The following is a 20,040-nucleotide window of genomic DNA, read 5'->3' on the forward strand; positions in this document are numbered from 1 at the left end:
AACGACCCATGATACCAGCACCTTGTTCTTCTTCATTACCGCCTTAAGTTGGGGACTTCCTGTAGTTAAAACATTTCGGGAGTACAACCTGATTGGCACATCTGCACCCTTCATGACACTTTTCTGAAAAGTAGCCATCTTGAGGATGGGTTCTTCCATAGACTTACACATTTTCTATAATTTGTGCTAGAAAGTGGTGTAAATTATACTTTGAATCTCTTAGCTTGCATAGACTGAAGGGCCAGATGCAGAGTATGCACTTAAGACGGAGGCATACATCTCTTACAGATAACCTTCTACTACCTTCACCAACCTTTAACAGGCATTGTTCCACTGATTCTGGTATAGTTGCAATTTCAAGTAGAGGCAGTCCCCGGGTTACGTACAAGATAGGGTCCGGAGGTTTGTTCTTAAGTTGAATTTGTATGCAAGTCAAAACTGTATATTTTATAATTGTAGATCCAGACAAAAAAATTTTTGGCCCCAGTGACAATTGGAGGTTAAACATTTTTTGCTGTAATGGGAGCAAGGATTATCAATAAAGCTTCATTGCAGACACCTTACAGCTGATTATTGCAATCAGGGACTATAGTAAAGCATTCATAGAGCTTCACCAGAGGTCAGAGGGGTTTGTCTGTAACTATGGGTTGTCTGTAAGTCGGGTGTCCTTAAGTAGGGGACCGCCTGTATTCAATGTCATTATTTTGAGATCTCTACTGTGTGATGAGCGGACCCAGGAGGTCTACTCCGGCCCAGGAATACCCATTTGATAGTATAAAACCTAATTAACATTCTTCCAAAAACAAATATGCAAATTAAGCGATATACTGTGAAATTGGTGGTCCTGGCTGGAGCAGTTATCCTGGTACCACCCTTCTGATAGTAAAGAACAGAAAATAAGGTCACTGATTACTCTGGTGGGTCTTAAAAAAGACCTGTCACCAGAATTTTACCACCCGAGACGGTTGCTAGAGGGGCCCACTTGGGTGCCAAAGTGATGCTTTAAATGATCACCTTCTGGCTCCTCTTGTTTTCTGCCCTTATGCTGCGCTCATTGGAAGGGCTGCATAGGGGCACAATGCAAAACTCACCTTTCCTCGCTCCCCCAAGCAGCGCTCCCTCCTGTACGCAAGGGCTCTCAAACCTGCACACATGATTATGTCATTGCATTACGTCTGCCAGTTCTAGAGTTGGCACGTACAGTGCGTGCATGCTGAAGAAAGAAGCCTGCCAGGAAAAGTTAGTTTTTTGTACCCCAGAGTGGGGTGGGGGATGGCACAGTGTTGCTAATGGGTGGAGGGACAGTGTGGCTTATGGGTGGGACAGAGTGGCTTATGGGTGGGACAGCGTGGCTTATGGGTGGGACAGCGTGGCTTATGGGTGGGACAGCGTGGCTTATGGGTGGAAAGGGGAGACAGTGTGGCTACGGGAGGAAGGGAGACACTGTGGCTACGGGAGGAAGGGAGACACTGTGGCTACGGGAGGAAGGGAGACACTGTGGCTACGGGAGGAAGGGAGACACTGTGGCTACGGGAGGAAGGGAGACACTGTGGCTAAGGGGGGGAAGGGAGACACTGTGGCTAAGGGGGGGAAGGGAGACACTGTGGCTAAGGGGGGGAAGGGAGACACTGTGGCTACAGGGGGGGGGCAGTGCTGCTACGTAGGGAGCAGTTTGGCTAAAGGGGGGACAGTGTGGCTACTGGGGTGGGTGTGGACAGTGTGGCTACTGGGGAAGAAGTGTGGCGCTGGACGTGAGTTTTCTCAAAAGGGGCCCACTAAGGCTTTGCCGCCCAGGGGCCTACTTAAACCAGGAGCCAGCCCTGCATACATGTTGTACATTTTGCAAAGAGTCCAGGAGTAGATGGGAGGGGCCAAGCAATGCATTCTGATAATATAACAAAAAGTTGATTTATGGGGATGTAAAGGAAACTATTATTAGCTAAAAGAAGGGTGTCAGTTAGTTAATAGGGCTCTATAGGAACCTGTCACTAGCTGTATATGTGAAAATGTGGTGACAGGTTCCCTTTAAAGAGGAAATCTAAACCATGCCAAGATCGAAAGAGTGGCAGTGGAAGTGGTAAATATTCCTATGGTCAAGAAGTACTAGTCTTATAGGTTTTAATAGAAAAGATCTACAAATGCACACTTATTGTGCCTTGTTCTGTGGCACAAGCAAAGTAAAAAGAAAGATTTTCGTCTCCAACCTCATGAATTCGTGCCACAGCGCACAGAAGGGTTACTTCTTTGGGAAACCGGTCCAAACCTTGTTTATACATAGAGAGCGCCGTCAGAGGTTGGTCCATTCGGGCATATACCTGAAATTACAGTAAAAAGCAAAACAGTTTGTAACATAATAAAAACCTAAAAGTTTAAATTGCCCCCTTTCCCTAGAACTGATCGGAAAAAAAACAACAGGTTTGGCACTGCTGCATCCCAAAATGCCCAATCTATCCAAATATAAAAAAAGTTATTCCTGATCATGAAACCGTAGCAGAAAACAACGTGCAAATTTCTACTTTTACACCATTTCACAGCACATAAAAATTTTAATAAAGAGTGATCAAATGGTAAAACAGTCCCCAAAGCGCTAGCAATGAAAACATCAGCTTGTCCCTCCAAAAATGAAGGCTTACTCAGATCCATACTTCGAAGAATGGAAAAGTTATTAGCATCAAATATGGCAAAACCATTAATTTTTATGTGTTCAAAAGATTTATATATTTTTTTCATCTACTAAATTATCATAAAACCTATATAAATTTGGTATTTCAGTGATTGTACCCTTCCAAAGAATAAAGGGGAGGTGTCATTTGTAGTGCACAGTGAAACCAGAAGAAAATAGCGTAAATGCCTTTTTTTCGTCACTGCATTTTACATTTTTTTCCAGCTTCCCACTACATGGAATGGAAAATTAAATAATACCGCTCAGAAGTACAATATATCAAGCTTAGAACGATGCCTCATAGAGCTCTGTACGAAGGAAGGAAGTGAAATATGGGTAGTGAAGTGAAGTTGGGTAGTGAAATATGGAAAAAGGGTATCATTGGCAAGAGGTTAACTATGGTGCATGGAGTCACAAGTTTGTCACAAAAATGCCATAGTGTAATCATTTCTATTCCAGCTACTTACTTTCCCCAAATATAGGAACGTATCCACCATGTCCTGATGTGCGAGTGCAGATTTAAACTGATTTTCTGCTTCACGGAACAAACCTAATCTACAGGAGACAAAACATAAGATCATTCTCAACAGAAAAAGGATTTTAATGCAGTTCACCCTCATAGACCATTCATCCAGTGGCTGCTCATTCATACAAGGGTTATTTCATGTTCTGCTGGTTCTAAATTCGGAAGCTGCATACATGGCCCTTGTGAGTACAGCCAGTTATCTGTGGCATTGGTATATTGTTTCTACAGTATTTCTGACCATTTTTTTACTATGCCTTTGCCAAGACTGGTAGCATGGATATTTTCAGAAAGTAACATTGAAATTGCATATTACATTGTTCCTTTTTATGCAAATTAGACACTAGGAGAGAGATCTAACTGCCTGCTCTAGGGTGGCCTGCTCTGGATTTGGTAGTGTATATATTTGTTTTTACGAACATGAGTGTACATGTATATCATTATGTACTACTGTAAATATCTGTATGTGAGTGTATTTATGCTTCCTCCACATTTGCATGTATTTGCATTCATTATAATATCTGTGAGAGACCTCTGGGCAACAACCCTATAGTGGGCTGTGAGACCCCACTGAGCCACCCCGCAAAAGGGCCATGAGATCCCCCTCTCTGCGCTCACTCTGAGGGATCAACCGCCCACTCTGGGAGGTTACCCAGAAGTGTCTCAAAGGGGGGTGGGGGGTGGCCCAGGAGAATCCCACGGCCAACTTTAAGAGGGTCTCATGGTCCATTTTGGGGTGTTGGCCCCTGTGGTCCCACGGCCCAGTCTGCGGGGTGGCCTGCAGTGGGCCCGTGGGCAACCGCCCCATAGTGGACCGTGAAACCCACATCTCTGCAGGGTGGCCCAAGGGGGTCCCCCTCCCCACAATCCAGTGTGGCCCAAGGGGATCCCACAGTCCACTTTTAGGGGGGGGGGGGGCGAAGAGGGTCTTACAACCCCCTCTTCTGAGATAATCCTTGATCTCATTACAGAAAAAAATTTTGACACTCCAATTGTCACTGGGGCAAACAGTTTTTTGTCTAGAACTACAATTATAAAATATACAATTTCGACTTATATACAAATTCAACATAAGTACAAACCTATGGAACCTATCTTGTATGTAACCAGGGACTGCCTGCACATAGAAAAGGGTATGCACAGTAAGCCTGTACCTGTAGTAGCATTTTCCCAGCTGAACCTTCCACCACCAGTCCTTGAACTGAGCATTTTCAGTTGCTAACGCAGCGAGCTCCAAAGCCTGAAAAACAAATGTCCATTCAGGATGGCTCAGTACTCACCACTATGTTCTACTTTACCTCTTGCTACAGATTATTACCAGATTAAATTTGCTATTAATCATATTAGATAAACTGGAACAAAGTAAATAGAAAAGGTAAAGTTCCTGTCCACACTGAATCACTAGTGAAATGGGGGAGGGGGGAGGTAAAGGCATTTCCAATGAGAAACTGCTGTCATAGGCAGGAGGAGGGAGCAGGAGGAGAGGGAGGTGGAGGGCAATGAGTGAGGATTAGAGGAGTAGAAATTGAGGAGAAGACAACTTGTGCCACTTGAACTGGTGGTGGTAGTGGAATGGCCCGACCCTCAGTTGATGATCAAACAACTTGCAGAAGTAAGTTTTTACTTTTCAGTGATGGATGAGGATGAAAAGGATCTTCTATTCTTTGTAGTCAGCAATGTGAATAGTGGTAAACAGAGGAGATCCGACCAGCAGATCAAACTCAAATTCCAACAAGGAATCCGGACATCCCAACGGGCAGAAATCCTTGTTGGAACTTGACAAAATTAGAACTGGGGGCCAGAGCTCCTCGAGGACTAGCGCAGCTGGATCACCAATTGTTTCATTCTTATATAACTGCCCCAACATTATTGCCCTGACATAATGCATGATAATATAGGTTATATTTCTATTATGGTTTAGTAGGGGGGGCTCCCAGAATCAATTTCACTGGTGGGGCCCAGACACCGTTGTCCAACCCCTTTAATACAGGAACCATTGTCAGAGCTTACAGTCAGTACATACACTTGTCCAAATTTACATTTTATACTGAATACGTAAAAGGATTAAATTCTTACATTCTTCACATCATTTTCATGGTGGAAAATGTATTCAAACAACGTCTGCAAAAAATGAAAAACAAACTTAATGTTACTGTATTTTACTCCTATCTCTTAAAGGAAACCTACAATGAGGAAACATCAGAAGTAGATGTGATGGTAGATTCCTCCTGCCTGCCTCTGCCCTAATCTGTAATTTAATAATTTTGGAACCTAACTTGTTAAAAACTTTATTTTAGTAATATGTAAATTAAATCAAGGGGCTACTGAGGTGTGGAGTAGCCTTAGCTTCCAGTGCCCGCCCAGGGTAATACATGCCTCAATAAACTCAGGAGTCAATTTACATATTACTAAAATAAAGTTTTTAAGAAGTTAAGTTATGTTCTAGGATTTTTAAATTACAGATTAGGACAGAGGCAGGCAGGAGGAACAGTTATAACCGTTTTTAAATGTGTCTGTAGTTAAGATTTATTATTACCGTAATCCTGGTTCTTATGACAACCCAACATTTTTAAAATCCAATTGTCACAGAGACCAAAAAAAAAATTGGTTGGGATTACAATTATAAACTATATAGTTCTGACTTACATACAAATTCAACTTAAGAAGAAACCTACAGAACCTATCTTGTACGTAACCCGGGGACTGCCTGTATATATTATAAAGCTAATATTCTCATATTGGAGAGTTTGGCACTAAAGGCCAACTTTGTAGGTGTGTGGAGGCTTAAAGAGGACCGGTCAACAGTTTTGGGACCCTAAACCAACTACAGGTCCCTATAGACCTGTGGTTTAAGTACCAAAAACAGCCTTTTTTGGCTCAGGGTGACAGCAACATTAGAAAAAAAAAATAAAAATACCGTTATATACTTACCTACATGCGAGTTCGATGAGGCACATCAGACTCACATCTGAAGTTCTCACCGCCGCACGCCTCCTCCCACAATGTGGAATTTAGCTGGGTGACAACCACAGTTTCTTTGCGCATACACAGTGAAACCGGGATGTATTACTCCGGCTTTGCTACTGCACTGTGCAGGCGCTGAGAGCTCTGAGGAGGTAATGTGTTGTTTTTTTAATTTCCCTCACATTGGAACTCATAGAGGGCAAATAAGGACACTAAATCTACCATCAAAATCAAGTATGATAATCAAGGACACTTACTCAGAGATCCAGGCACTCTGACTGTGGTAATCTTCTTATATTTGTCACCCATGGCCTTCTTTCGTCTTAAATCAACTTTTAAAGGAAACCTACCACTAACAATGTACCTCTTAAGGAAGATCTGATGGTAGGTTCCTAGTAACATTCCAAACCTTAAACTATCTTTCCATAACCCTATAATACTTTCTAACCTTACATACACTTTATCTAACAAATATGCAATTTTTGGCAGAGGCTACCGGGGCATGGAGTAGCTTCTCTGGACTGTGGGAGCAGAGGCTACTTCACACCCCAGTAGCCCATGTTGTCCCTAGAACCTGCGCATCCTAGTCGCGTTTATGACGTGCCGCCATCTCCTTCAGAGCTCTGTGCATGTGCAGAAGCATCGGCTTCAGTGTCAGCCAGAGTAATGATATCTGCGTGTGCGTGGCTGCGTGGCACTGAAGCTGGAGATACTGCACATATGTAGAGCTCTGAAAGAGCAGGCCATGTGACAGAAGCGCAACTAGGACGCTCCCGCTCCCCGAAGAGGCTACTCTCCGCCCCAGTAGCCTCTGCCAAAATTTAGCATTTTAGTTAAGTAAAGTTTAGATAAGATTAGAAAGTATTATAGAATTAGGGAAAGATAAATTAGGGCTTAGAATGTTACTAGGAACCTACCATCAGATCTACCTTAATTGGTGGATCCCAGATGGTAGGTTTCCTTTAAAATTATGATAAAGAGACAGAAGGGTTCTGGGGGGCGTTACTAAAGCCCCTCCATGCTGGTTTATCATACACCAAAAACAAAGAGCTTTAAGAAAAATAACAATTCTACTTTATTAGGATATCAAAGTAATACACATGAACAACTTCCAAGAGGGATTCCTGAAAATCTAAACATAAGGGGAATCAAGGTGTCCCAGATGGAAATGGGACTGACACAGAGTACCTATGACCCCCCTCCTCCACATGCCACAAAAGTAACAAATGTGCCGAGATAAATTTACAATACGAATTATGTCCAAAAGTAGGACTAGTATAGGGAAGATAGACCTAGATGCATTTAAACAATACAATCAACCGGAGGTACCATCCGGTAATGGTAAATATCAGCAATGCAGGTCACACTTTCCCAGAGGCATAGTGAAGATAGGCACAGAGGCGGTCAGAGGGAAGGCCAAAAAGTACACCCCGACGCGCGTTTCGCACTGATGCTCCGTCAGGAGGTCCCTGGTTTATCATGCCTAGTTTTGCTGGTAGATTTTCTTTATTTTATTTGCCCATTAAAGGGAATAGTGATAGAATAGAATCACAATGACATCCTATATTCTGTGAGATCCTGCATTATGCAGAAAAATAACTTTTAAAGCTGTATTCAAAATGAAATGAAATGAATCACAGAAGCGTTGTGCTGGGATGTCCCCATTCAGGTTTTATTGATGTCCTATAGTCCAGGTACAATAATAGCAGATACAGAATGCAGCTTCTGATGCAGAGAACTATGGGACATTATTTAATGCCAGTAGTATGATCTCGGTATGATTCTCATGACAGGTGTCCGTAAATGGGCATTAAAGTAAATGGGATTCAATTCTTGCCCGGGCTGCAACACAATGCATAGACCTGTATGCTACTGGCTTTGTTCATTTTGTAGGAGCAATGGCCTCACTCCTATGTTGGATAGAAAATCCCTTTAACTAATGATGATGATTAGACAGCTCATATTATACAGTTATAGTATATAAAGGACAGATGGCAAGATCTTTACGCTGCCCCCAAGCAGGTAGGTAGAGTGCAGTGCTAGGATACACAATTAATGCTGTGTAGATGTATGAGGTAACTGATAATAGATGGAGAGAAATTGAAAAACAACATGGAGTATGATCATGAGCAGAGTTTTCATTACAAAGTAGCAATTTCAACACCATTTAAAAAACTATTATTGGCAGTGGTTCTTGTAAATCAAATGCTGACCTTGGCCAAGTTGGGACTGTGTGCGTATTTAGATAGATTCAACCTGGACAAGTTAATGAAAGGTCCATCTGGATTGGTCAACATTGATGCCTAGGAGGACAAAAGTTGAAAATTCCAAGAGTAAAACAACAGAAACACCAAAAATAACAAATATTACTGTCTAATTCTTGTTAAATAGGTTAAATATATAAGTAAATTTAAAGGAAAATGAACTTGCTCCCAATTACCGTTCCAAGTCTTATGTATCGCCCAGATGCGCTTGTGATTGGCCGGGCTGTGTGCGCTGTCCTTGGAGTGCGGATTGCTTGTTCCATGGTACCAGGACGGCCAGACTGTGTACCAGGCCTTACAAAGCCAGTGAGTGGCCGACCAGACTGGGTGACAGGTCTAAAGAGAGATATAACTATAAGGCTCCATTCACAAGTCCATGTGGGAAAACAGGCCCCGAACAGAGCGTCCCGTTTTCAGCTGGGTGGAGGGGGTGTGTGTGGAATTAAGCACTGTTATGATAGGACAGGTCCTGCCCGATCTTTTGTGGGGCCTCAAGGCTCGGACAAAATACGATGAGACATTGTGTGCCTACCAGACCATGCCAGTGCATAATGCTCCTCTGTGGCGGCAGTGAACTAGCGGACCTTTTTTTCGTCTAGCTCATGGCTGTCATACATGGGGACATGTGAATGTAGCCTAAGGCTAGATGTCTTTCAACACAAGGTGAAATCTGAAGTAACTTACCGTACTGCCGGACTTGGACCCTCATGTTTCTTTGCTGTTGCTTGTCTGAGGGAAGTCCCAGGGCCTATAAATAATTTACACATCTTATGTGCTCAGAGAAAACACCATTACACTGATATACAGTAGACATGACCGCACGCTGTATACATATTTAATCTGGCTAGTGGACTGTAACATCTGCTCCACAGATCACTAGTTGGCCGGCTCTAATCTGAAAAGCTAAAGGGATTAGTATTTCAGGTAGAATTTCCTTTAATGCCAAGTACTTTAATTGGAGGATGTGTCTGCCTTGGTTAGAAAAAACATAGTGATGTTTACCGTGTTAAATCAGGACTCTGAACAGAAACCTTCACTTGTGAGTGATGGCTACTGGATAAAACAAAAAAAGGCAATATCACCAAATGCCTGGCTAGCATTACTGATGGCAGCCATGGAAGTCAATGCAGTAGTAATGGTTTAGAGAAAGTCACTTACGCGCCACCTGCGCAATAGAATTTTCATCCAATGTCATCTCAGCGATCCCCTCCTGATCAACATCAATCTCATCCACATAAACCATTTCGGTGAGGGCTCGGGTCTTCAGACTCCACGCTGCCTATGGAAATATAATAAACACACATAATGTGGTAGATTTATTGAACAGCCAAATTGGGCACTGATCTGGCTAAAATAATAAAAGTATTGTCTACTCATTCCCCCCAGGTCCAGTGTGTGGGACTCCGGAGGCCAGAGATTGGCTGCAGTGGTCATTTTGGATGTCACAATTGCAGCCAAGTGAAGCTGGAAGGAAGCTTTGCAAATGCCATAGGAAAATTTGAGTGCTAGATACTATTTGATTATTTTTTTTTTTCATTGAGCAATTTTTTTTTAACCAACTTGAAAAACCATTTTGTTACCACAACAGCCTAAAAAAAAAGCTACCCCAAGGGGAAGACTGAGCAGACCTACAAGGTCCAGAATTTTTGTATACACAAAAAAAGAAAAAGAATCAGATTTTTTTCTTTCTATGTTTAGCCACTTACAAGTCCCTTTCAAAACAAGTTAGGGTGATGCCATACCTGGCGTTTTGAGCCTGTTTTTGCTAGGTTTTTGACAGGTTTTACCAATTATCTTAATTAAAACTGGTCAAAAACTGAAGCGTTTTTTAATGCATGCGTTTTTGGATGGACTGCTTAAAAACGGACCAAAACTGGGTTGAACGTGTGGCTACATTCACACACATGTATGGGGGACGTATATAAGGCCGACATACGTCCCCCATACACTCCCATGGGCTCACGGCCCTGTACGGGAGCGGTACGGTGCAGCACACGTGCGGCACCGTACCGCTCCGTAGCACGGGAAAAGATAGGACATGTCCTATCTTTTCCCGTATTACGGCGCTGTGCGCTGTATCTCCCTATGGAGAGGGGCGGGGGTGAGCAGCGCTCATCCCCTGCTCCTCTCCGCAGCGCCGATGTATGCCCGCCGTACTACGGTACGGCGGGCATACATCGTGTGAATGTAGCCTTAGGGTGATGGAACACGTGGCGTTTTGAACGCGTTTTTGCCCCGTTTTTAAGCAGTTGGTCAAAATCTGCATGTGTTAAAAAGCATTTTTTGAAAACACATCCGTTTTTGACAGGTTTGACCAATTATCTTAATTCAAACTGGTCAAAAACTTATGCGTTTATACTAACTGACACTAACTGGAAACATTAGGGTATCAGTTAAAGTAACGGACACTGTGTCAGTTTATCGGTTTTTTTCTAAACACAGCTAAAAAAAATGATATGCTGACAGTAGTGTGAACTTAGCCTAATTGTTATTTGATAGGAGTATCCGTCCATCTTGTGTGATACAGTAGATCATACTGGAATTTCTTTAGCAGGATTACACACATATTTTATAGACTTGGGTATAGAATAAATGTAATTGGAGGCATATTCATAGTGCTGCTAAACAATCTTTTCTGACAAAGGGATAGAAACTGGAAGTTTTTTAATTTGGCATCTTTTTTTATCCTACCCACACTCTATTTTTTACAACAGTCTCAAGAGGGGCACAAGGTGTCTAAAGTCAGACACATGCCATTAGTAAATCTGGCACATATTAATATGCTAATTAAGAGGATCAGATCCTACAATCTGCAGCACGAGAAACGGGAGACATTGAACAGTTCAATATCAGAGCAGATGTCTGTCTGTGGGGATCCCCGGCCATAAAGAACCCTTCTAGCAGGCACCATATTGGTCATTACAGTAAGAAAACAGTAGCAGGAATAATAACCGGAGTAAAACCAATTTACACCACCGTCAGTATGTTCTTCCAACAAGCTGATAGTGGAAATGTAATGTCAGAAACAGCCAGCGGGGGCTGAGCTACAGTCTGGTTACCAGGCAGGACACTAATTAAAACATCCTAAGAAAATAATGAATATCCTGAGGAATAACCTCCCGGACTTCTCCTGATCCATCTCAAGCCAGGAAATTAATTCCTTTTTAACAAACTTGCATCAAGTGCATTACCGAACTGCACAGCTGGGATATTTCAGGAAGGTTTAAATCATAATTTTAATAAAGCTTTTCCAGGTAATAGGTTTTATTGGTAGGGGATCACAGTGTCATGAATGGCCATCACAAACATAGGGATCCAACTACTACTCCAAACATTCTACCACTTACTGTGATGGCATGGCACAAGCAACTAGTCGCCTTATGGTAGCCACCCACCACCCGAGAGATCACCTACTGTGATGGCATGGCACAAGCAACTAGCCTACTTATGGTAGCCACCCACCACCTAAGAGAGTGCACGATGAGCTGCTAGGGGCACCACCACTGTGATATGTTTACCTTTGGTCCTTAGCTCTATTAGAAGCTGGCTGAGATACATTACTACAGTACAAGCCATGAAATGCTACGTATCGTGTAAAAGCATCATGGCCTCCTCTTATCCTAACATTAAGGATAGAGAGACTTTGTACATACATTACAGAATCACAGCCTGTATTGTACTCCAGGCCACAGTCAATCAGGGTTATTTGTCATGGTGTACTGGCAGATAATGTTTCCTCCGCCTCTCTGGCATGCCGGATATATTAGGAGGCTCCATCAAGCTAAAGCTCCCCCCCCCCACATCACATCTTTTCATACCTACTTGGCATTGCTCCAGGAATTGTGATCATGCCATGGCTTGTACACAATAAAACTAGAATACAAAGCTTGATAAATTACCCCCACTATGTGTATACATCAAAGGCCACTTTACCTCATGTGTGTGTAAATATGGGGAAGGATACAAGGTAATTTACCAATATATATATTAATTAAAAGTTCTGAAAATGTTCTAGAAGCCTCCTGTCTTTTACTTCATCAGCCAGATATTCCAGATATGTGCGGAGATGGAGGGTCATGTGATCTCTTACTGTCCACGAGCAATCACCCTGCCAGGACCATAATCTTATTTTCATGAATAAGGTCCTGAAAGGGTGCTTGTTCATTGACCGATAGAGATCACATCACCCTCTGAGGTAAAAGACAGGACGCTTCACTTTACATATCAGGAAAGAGGTGCAGAACTATTACGGTAATAGATGTATATTGGCAACAGCCCCACACACATTACAAAAACATGAGGTAAAGTGGCAAACCCATTTATATTACTGATTACTTATATTACTGCATTTACACGGTCGTCTGGGAGGATGTATATGTGGCCGCATATAAGCCTCCAATGGCGTCAATATGGTGCCACACATAGATAGAGCATGCTCTATCTTTTCCGAGTGTGCGGCCATGCGACGCTGTTTACTATGGAGGGGTCACCTCCTCCTCCTCTCCAGCGCACAGCGGTATGCCCGCCCGCAATGTCACTCCATTCACCTCCTGGTGAATGTGCTGTTGTGATTATTTTACTCTACTTGCGATTATTTAAAATTTATTAAAGGGCCAATGCCTCTTTAATAAATCCAAAAAGCAGTACAGCTCCAAAGGCAGATATAGAACCATTGCAAAGAACCTGTCTAATAATAAATCACCCCCAGTGATTCCACCAGCAGAATAGTGAGTGTAGCTCTGGAATATGATATAGGATGTATGATCAATACAGGATAAGTAATGTATATACACAGACTTCAGGGCCAAGGCGCCGTTGGTCCTTCTTAAAAAAAAAAAAAAAAAAAAAAAGTGACATGGGGCAGAGGAAAGTGGCCGGGCAATTACAACTTTTTTATGCCTTTTTCCAGAAAACGGTTGTACATGGCATGGTAAATCTGCCCCAGTAACTCCACCAGCAGAATAGTGCAGTTCTATAATACAAGACATAACTCAGGATCAGTAATTCAAAACATTTACCTAGTGACTCAACTTTTTGTATAGATAATTCAATAAGTAAACTGGAAAATTAGAGATAATAGCACTTACAGGACTAATGATACCCGGACACTATATGCTAACTAAACCAACTACAGATCTGGAGATCTAAAGTACATGTACACCATTTTACAGATATTACCTGTATGAACTGCTCAGAGCTCTTCTCCTTTGAAAGCACAAAAAGAATATAGGATTATAATAAATATAACCAAAGAAAGACAAAAGAGAGACAATGAAGATTCCCACACACTACTGTTATACGTCTCAATAAATGTCACTGGATGATAGACTGCAGATAATGCACCAATACTATCAACAGTAAAACCTAAAAAGTCTTACGTTGTGCAATATAATAATTGCGTCCTCCTAGATTGGGCGCACGATCTTTGTGAATCGCACCGGAGTGCATGATCGTCGGACACTCTGTATTTTCGGGAACTCTGTTGGCCGGGTTGATAAATGTGCCCCATTATGACTAGCTCACATTACTGCTACTGCCAGTGACGTGGAGAATGTACGTGATGTCATCAATGGAAAATCTGCAGGATGGGAACCACTGGATAAGTGGGATTCTAGTAGATAATAGGGGGGGGGGGGAGGGTATTATAGGTAGATCCTGTTATGCAATTATCTTAAAGTGGTTGTCCAACGGATCAATTATAAAAATATGAAAACAAAAATGATGTTTCCCTACAATGAACACCCCCAGCTTTCATTTGAAGCAGATCAGTTCTCTGTGTAGTGGCCGAGCCTATGCACTGCAGCTTAGATCCCAGTCAAGTGAATAGGAGCTGATCTGCAGTACATGGGTTGACCATTATACAGGTATGAAGCTGTCTGCATACTGTTCCATTCTCTGTATACGAGCTTCTGAGAACAGCTGATCTGTGGGGATGTTGGGTGTTGTAACTGATCTAATAGTAAAGACCAATAAACCCATCTTCTTATATCTTTTATAAAGCTCAGGCTGCCGACTGCTCAATATTAAAATCTCGTAATACAAATGCCCATACATTTTGGCAGCCCCATCTCATGTATCCGAGGTGCAGGTAACAATAGAGGCCGTACATAAAGCTATCCTTATAGCTAGATCAGAATTAGAAGCGAAAATGAGCGTTGACAATACAGACAAGTCCCACGGTCACTCCTTCCTACAGGAGTCTCGCTCTGGGTAGCATAGGAACAATCTCCCAATGTCACTTTCCAAGGTCATCCACAGAATATTAACAATACTCCTATAAAGGAAGATGGAGCTCTAAGCCTTACACCAGGCACCACTGCTGTGTGACGCTAGGATAGACAAGATATTATATGTAATAGGACACAATAGAAAGATATCTGCTCCTTAGATGGTCTTAAATAAGGTAAATACAACCTCAGATAAACACAAAGCAGATAGATTCCCCCATGTCATTATTTACCAAAAATGAAGCCAAAGAAGAAAAAGTAAGTGATGCCTCTGTTGCCCCTTATGAATCAATTGCTGGTGGAACATTTAGCAAAAGTAATGCTTGATTTTTAGGGCCTACCTTACAAGGTAGTCAATAGGCAATATTTTCCTTATCACATCCTTATTTTCTGATTCCTTTCTTAGTTCAGCCATTGTATTGTAAATTTGAGCTGGCGTTTATTTTCCTGCAAGCTTTAGCTGTCGGTCTCATATTTCTTTGATATACAGGGGAGGATATGGTTATTGTTATCATGCATGGTAAACAAAACATACTTTAAGACACCTGTCATTAGGTCTCTGTCACTATTTCTGCCACCTCTACATGTTGGAGCAGCTCACAAGGATCCATCCCAGCCTTTATCTAGTCAATTCATACATTAATCATTATAAAATCATCTTTTCTTTATTATGTAAATGAGGATGGTCACATGGTCAGAGGCAGTGATGTCACCCCTGTTCCCCCTCCCCTCTCCTCCCCCTGCTCATGTCTGTGTGTAATTTATAGTAAAACATGTGTGTACTTTATCTGCTGACATGCTGCATCCTCCTAATACATAGAGACACAGACATCAGCTACACAAGTACCTGACATGTTCTGCTATAACATGGCTGCATCCTGGAGCTGTTGTATCTTTCACATACACACACACAGGCTGCAGGAGGTGTGGCCACCAGCAAGCACATGGAGCAGCTGTCAGTCCAGCACTGGGGGTGTGGCTGTGCCTCCCACTCATGAATAAGCTGGACAGCTTGAATATGCTAATTACTTATTGGACATTTCACAGGTCATTTGCATACAGCTTTAGGACCTCATTGCTTAGGTTTACAGGCACATAGAGGGACAATGAAGGGGTAGAGGCAATGCTCTCTAATGGCAGTTTATGAAAATATATTTAGTTTAGGGGGTTATTTTGCATGACGGGTTCTCTTTAAGTCTGCTGTAGCTACACTGATGCAGAAACATATATTGTTAAAATCCTGATCCAAGTGGTTTTGGTCAAAAAACAATTATAAAACTCAGGACCTTGGGAAAGACATTACGCAGAGCTTCCTGAACTGTCCAGGCAGGACTAATCAACCTTAGCTGGATGACTCTTACAAAGCAGCTGGGGGATTACTTCTGCCTGTCAAGCACATCACAGTGATTACATCATTCTCTGATAATTAGGGTAAGAGGAGAAGCGCCGAGCAGCCACAGGAGCGACAGGGCCATATTATCATAATTTTATAATTGTTTTTTTTCAGAAAAACCACTTAATTCAGGGACTAAACAAGATATGTTTTTGCATCAGTGTAGCTACAACATTTTCAAGGTATGTTTGGTTCATAATGCATGAAAACAAATGGTAGATTTACTTTAAAAACTGCATGGTGCCAAGGTCCCCTGGCTGCAATATAAGTCCAAATCATTACCTCTCCACCACCAAGTGTAAGATCCCCCTGAGCTGCCCTTTAGGGAACAGGACTTCTGCGAATAATCATCCAACACGATGCCACCCGTGAGAATCAGTCAGGTGTCCAGTTTCTCTGAACATACTTGTGCCAGTTCCTGACAAAGACATATGAATGAACTATTGAGGAACCTTCACAGGGCTGCAAAGGCTGTGGGAGAACATAGTTAGGTAGTGGATGTGTACCACACTATGTGGGCACCAGAGAGTATCGCTTCCCTTTCTCTATATACAGGCGGTAAGAAAAAAGTCTAATGAAATGACAACAGACATCTTAGGGTGATAATTTTGGCCCGTTCTTAAGCGTGCATTTTCAGTTTGTTTAAAGACTGAAAACACATGCTTAAAAACGGACCAAACATGTCAGGTGTGGCATCACCCTAAGACATTTGCTCTGTTTCTGGTTCTTTTGATGCATCCACAAGGTGCCATGGCCCAGATCTATTAAATTGGCTGCACCAAGGAAGAACGACTTTGGAGTTAGCACATGTATTTAAGAAGCATCTTTGCTAGTTTTGTGTCACGGCTGCACTGTGCTGACAAGACAGAAAGATGTGCAACAAAAGGCAGTGTTACTTCTTAGTCGGAGTTTGCGTCACATTTGATCCAGCGACAGAATTATCAAAAGTAGCGCAAACTCCACTAGGTGCAGCCTGCCTGCGGAGTGTGCAGAGTGCTCCAGATTAATAAAAAGTGGCGCACAGTCTTCAGTGCCTATTTTGGTGCGCCCTTAACATGGGGCATGCAACACACTTCTGTTGAGTCATATTAATAAATGTTGTGCACGGCACAACTGGTACTGGAACGCCCCTTTACGTGATGAATTTTATGGCACAATGGACACAGCGCAGCCGCGACACAAAACCGGCGCAGGCACTTTATAAATACATGTACAAGCTGTTTGCATAATATTCAGTGCAAAGTCAGACAGAAAACTGGTGCAAACACTTTAAAAAACGTGGACCAGAGTGTCCTTGAGGGTGAAGTCACACGTCACGTTTAAAAACGCATTGCAAAAACTGAAGAGAGATTTGTCTAATTTAACAGCTGTTAACACTTGCGTTTACAAAATGCTCGCGGTAACATTGCGTTAACAAACACATGTGTTAACGTGATGTTAACATATGCTTAAACATTACGTTAACACATGCGTTAACAATGCGTAACGGTTGTGTTTTTTTATAAACCATTCCTGGTTTGAACATCAAAAACTGCATCTGAAAAACTGAACTTGTGAGTGCACCCATACCCACCACCTCAAGGGCTGGTATCACGTAAAAGGTCGAGATACAGGCTTAGATACTAAGCACAACTCAGCACAACAGAGGGTATCACACATCTAACGACAGTATCTAATCCTGACATGTGTGATGCCCCCTGTTGTGCTGGACAGCAGTATCACACATGACAGGATTAGATACTGCTGCCCAGCACAAAAGAGGGTATCACACATGACAGGATTAGATACTGCTGTCCAGCACAACAGAGGGTATCACACATAACAGGATTAGATACTGCTGTCCAGCACAACAGAGGGTATCACGCATGACAGGTTTAGATACAGTTGTCCAGCACAACAGAGGGTATCACGCATGACAGGATTAGATACAGCTGTCCAGCCCAACAGAGGGTATCACACATAACAGGATTAGATACTGCTGTCCAGCACAACAGAGGGTATCATGCTTGACAGGCTTAGTTACAGTTGTCCAGCACAACAGAGGGTATCACGCATGACAGGATTAGATACAGCTGCCCAGCACACCAGAGGGTATCACGCATAACAGGCCTACATACAGCTGTCCAGCACGACAGAGCGTATCAACCATAACAGGCTTAGATACAGCTTCCCAGCACAACAGAGGGTATCATGTGTGACAGGCTTAGATACAGCTGTCCAGCACAACAGAGTGTCTTACGTGTGACAGGCTTAAATACAACTGTCCAGCACAACAGAGGGTATCACGCATAACAGAATTAGATACTGCTATCCAGCACAAAGGGGGGCATTATGTGTGATAGGCTTAGATACAGCTGCCCAGCACAACAGAGGGTATCACTCATAACAGGCCTAGATACAGCTGTCCAGCACGACAGAGGGTATCACCCATAACAGGCTTAGATACAGCTTCCCAGCACAACAGGCGGTATCATGTGTGACAGGCTTACATACAGCTGCCCAGCACAACACAGGGTATCACCCATAATAGGCTTAGATACAGCTTCCCAGCACAACAGGGGGTATCATGTGTGACAGACTTACATACAGCTGCCCGGCATAACAGAGTCTCTTACGTGTGACAGGCTTAGATACAACTGTCCAGCACAACAGAGGGTATCACGCATGACCGGTTTAGATACAGCTGCCCAGCACAACAGAGTGTCTTACATGTGACAGGTTTAGATACAAATGTCCAGCATAACACAGTGTATCACGCATGACAGGCTTAGATACACTGATGTGCTGGGCAGCTGTAACATGCGTGAGAAGCTTAGATTCAGCTGCCCAGCACTTCAGAGGGTTTCATGTGTGACAGGCTAAGATACAGCTGTCCAGCACAACAGAGGGTATGAAACAGGACAATATTAGATACAGCTGCCCAGCACAACAGGGGGTATCATGTGTGACAGGCTTAGATACAGCTGAACAGCACAACAGAGTGTATCACGCATGACAGGCTTAGATACAGCTGCCCAGCACAACAGAGGGTATCATGTGTGACAGGCTTAGATACAGCTGCCCAGCACAACAGAGGGTATCATGTGTGACAGGCTTAGATACAGCTGCCCAGCACAACAGAGTGTATCACGCATTACAGGCTTAGATACAGCTGTCCAGCCCAACAGAGGGTATCACACAGGACAATATTAGATACAGCTGTCCAGCAGTATCATACAAAACTAGGTTAAGATGCAGCAGCTCAGACATACGCTGTGCTAGATCTGCTGTCATGATACTTTGCGTTCCCAGCGGATTATTGTGTCCCTCCATCTGTCATCACCTGGTCATAGGGCTCCTTCTCCAGGATCCGTCCGCACATCTGAGAGCACTGATCAAACTTCCTACGGCGAAAATAACTCCAAGCCTGGAGCAGAGGGTCCATTTCTATCCCCATCCTCCAGCGCCAAGGCTCCCGCAACCAGGACCAGGCCTCGTCACCTTAACAACGGCTCCGGATCGGCGTCCTCGGCATAGCAACCACTGGGTCCTTAGAGAAGAGGGGCTGTCCAAGGGAGCGCCTGATCGCACAGTGTTAATCCCCGCCCTCCCTTCTCTACATGTATTGGTGACCCGAATTGTTCTCACGTCTTCAGTTTAACGTTATGCCACTTACAGTTATACAGAACTCCGCATTCTGTGTGTTCAGAAAACTGATTTTGTATAGGAACAGTAGGGAATCCAATATTTAACCCCTTAACGACCAAGCCCTTTTTTGTATATGTGTTTCCATTTTTCTCTCCCCACCTTCAAAAATCTCTACCTTTTTTATTTTTCCCTGTAAAAAGCTGTATGAGGCTTGCTTTCTGCATAACAAATTGCACTTTATGGTGACAGTATTTAATATTCCATGCTGTGTACTGGGAAGCAAGAAAAAAATTCCAAATGCAGTGAAATTGGTGAAAAAAACGCATTTGTACCATTTTCTTGTAGGCTTGGGTTTTATGGCTTTCACTGTGTGCCCCAAA

General features: G+C 42.9%; 1 protein-coding gene across 2 annotated transcripts in view; it reads right to left on the bottom strand.

Annotated features, from left to right (window-relative positions):
- Positions 1 to 19,573, bottom strand: part of TTC8 (tetratricopeptide repeat domain 8) — a 28,102-nt gene extending 8,529 nt beyond the window's left edge. The window contains exons 1-10 of one of the 2 annotated variants that reach the window (XM_072116697.1): positions 19,356 to 19,573; positions 13,592 to 13,618; positions 9,572 to 9,692; positions 9,098 to 9,161; positions 8,590 to 8,749; positions 8,363 to 8,452; positions 5,262 to 5,306; positions 4,340 to 4,425; positions 3,130 to 3,217; positions 2,205 to 2,315 (exon numbers count right to left, since the gene is read on the bottom strand). In XM_072116697.1, coding sequence (XP_071972798.1) covers positions 2,205 to 2,315; positions 3,130 to 3,217; positions 4,340 to 4,425; positions 5,262 to 5,306; positions 8,363 to 8,452; positions 8,590 to 8,749; positions 9,098 to 9,161; positions 9,572 to 9,692; positions 13,592 to 13,618; positions 19,356 to 19,469 — 906 coding nt within the window. In that variant the 5' untranslated portion in view covers positions 19,470 to 19,573. The remainder of the gene's footprint in view (positions 1 to 2,204; positions 2,316 to 3,129; positions 3,218 to 4,339; positions 4,426 to 5,261; positions 5,307 to 8,362; positions 8,453 to 8,589; positions 8,750 to 9,097; positions 9,162 to 9,571; positions 9,693 to 13,591; positions 13,619 to 19,355) is intronic. The other variant, XM_072116698.1, reaches the window with a different exon arrangement.
- Between the last annotated feature and the right edge of the window lie 467 nt (positions 19,574 to 20,040).

The sequence above is a fragment of the Engystomops pustulosus genome, chromosome 7 (genome assembly GCF_040894005.1).
Source record: "Engystomops pustulosus chromosome 7, aEngPut4.maternal, whole genome shotgun sequence".
Taxonomy (NCBI): Eukaryota; Metazoa; Chordata; class Amphibia; order Anura; family Leptodactylidae; genus Engystomops; species Engystomops pustulosus.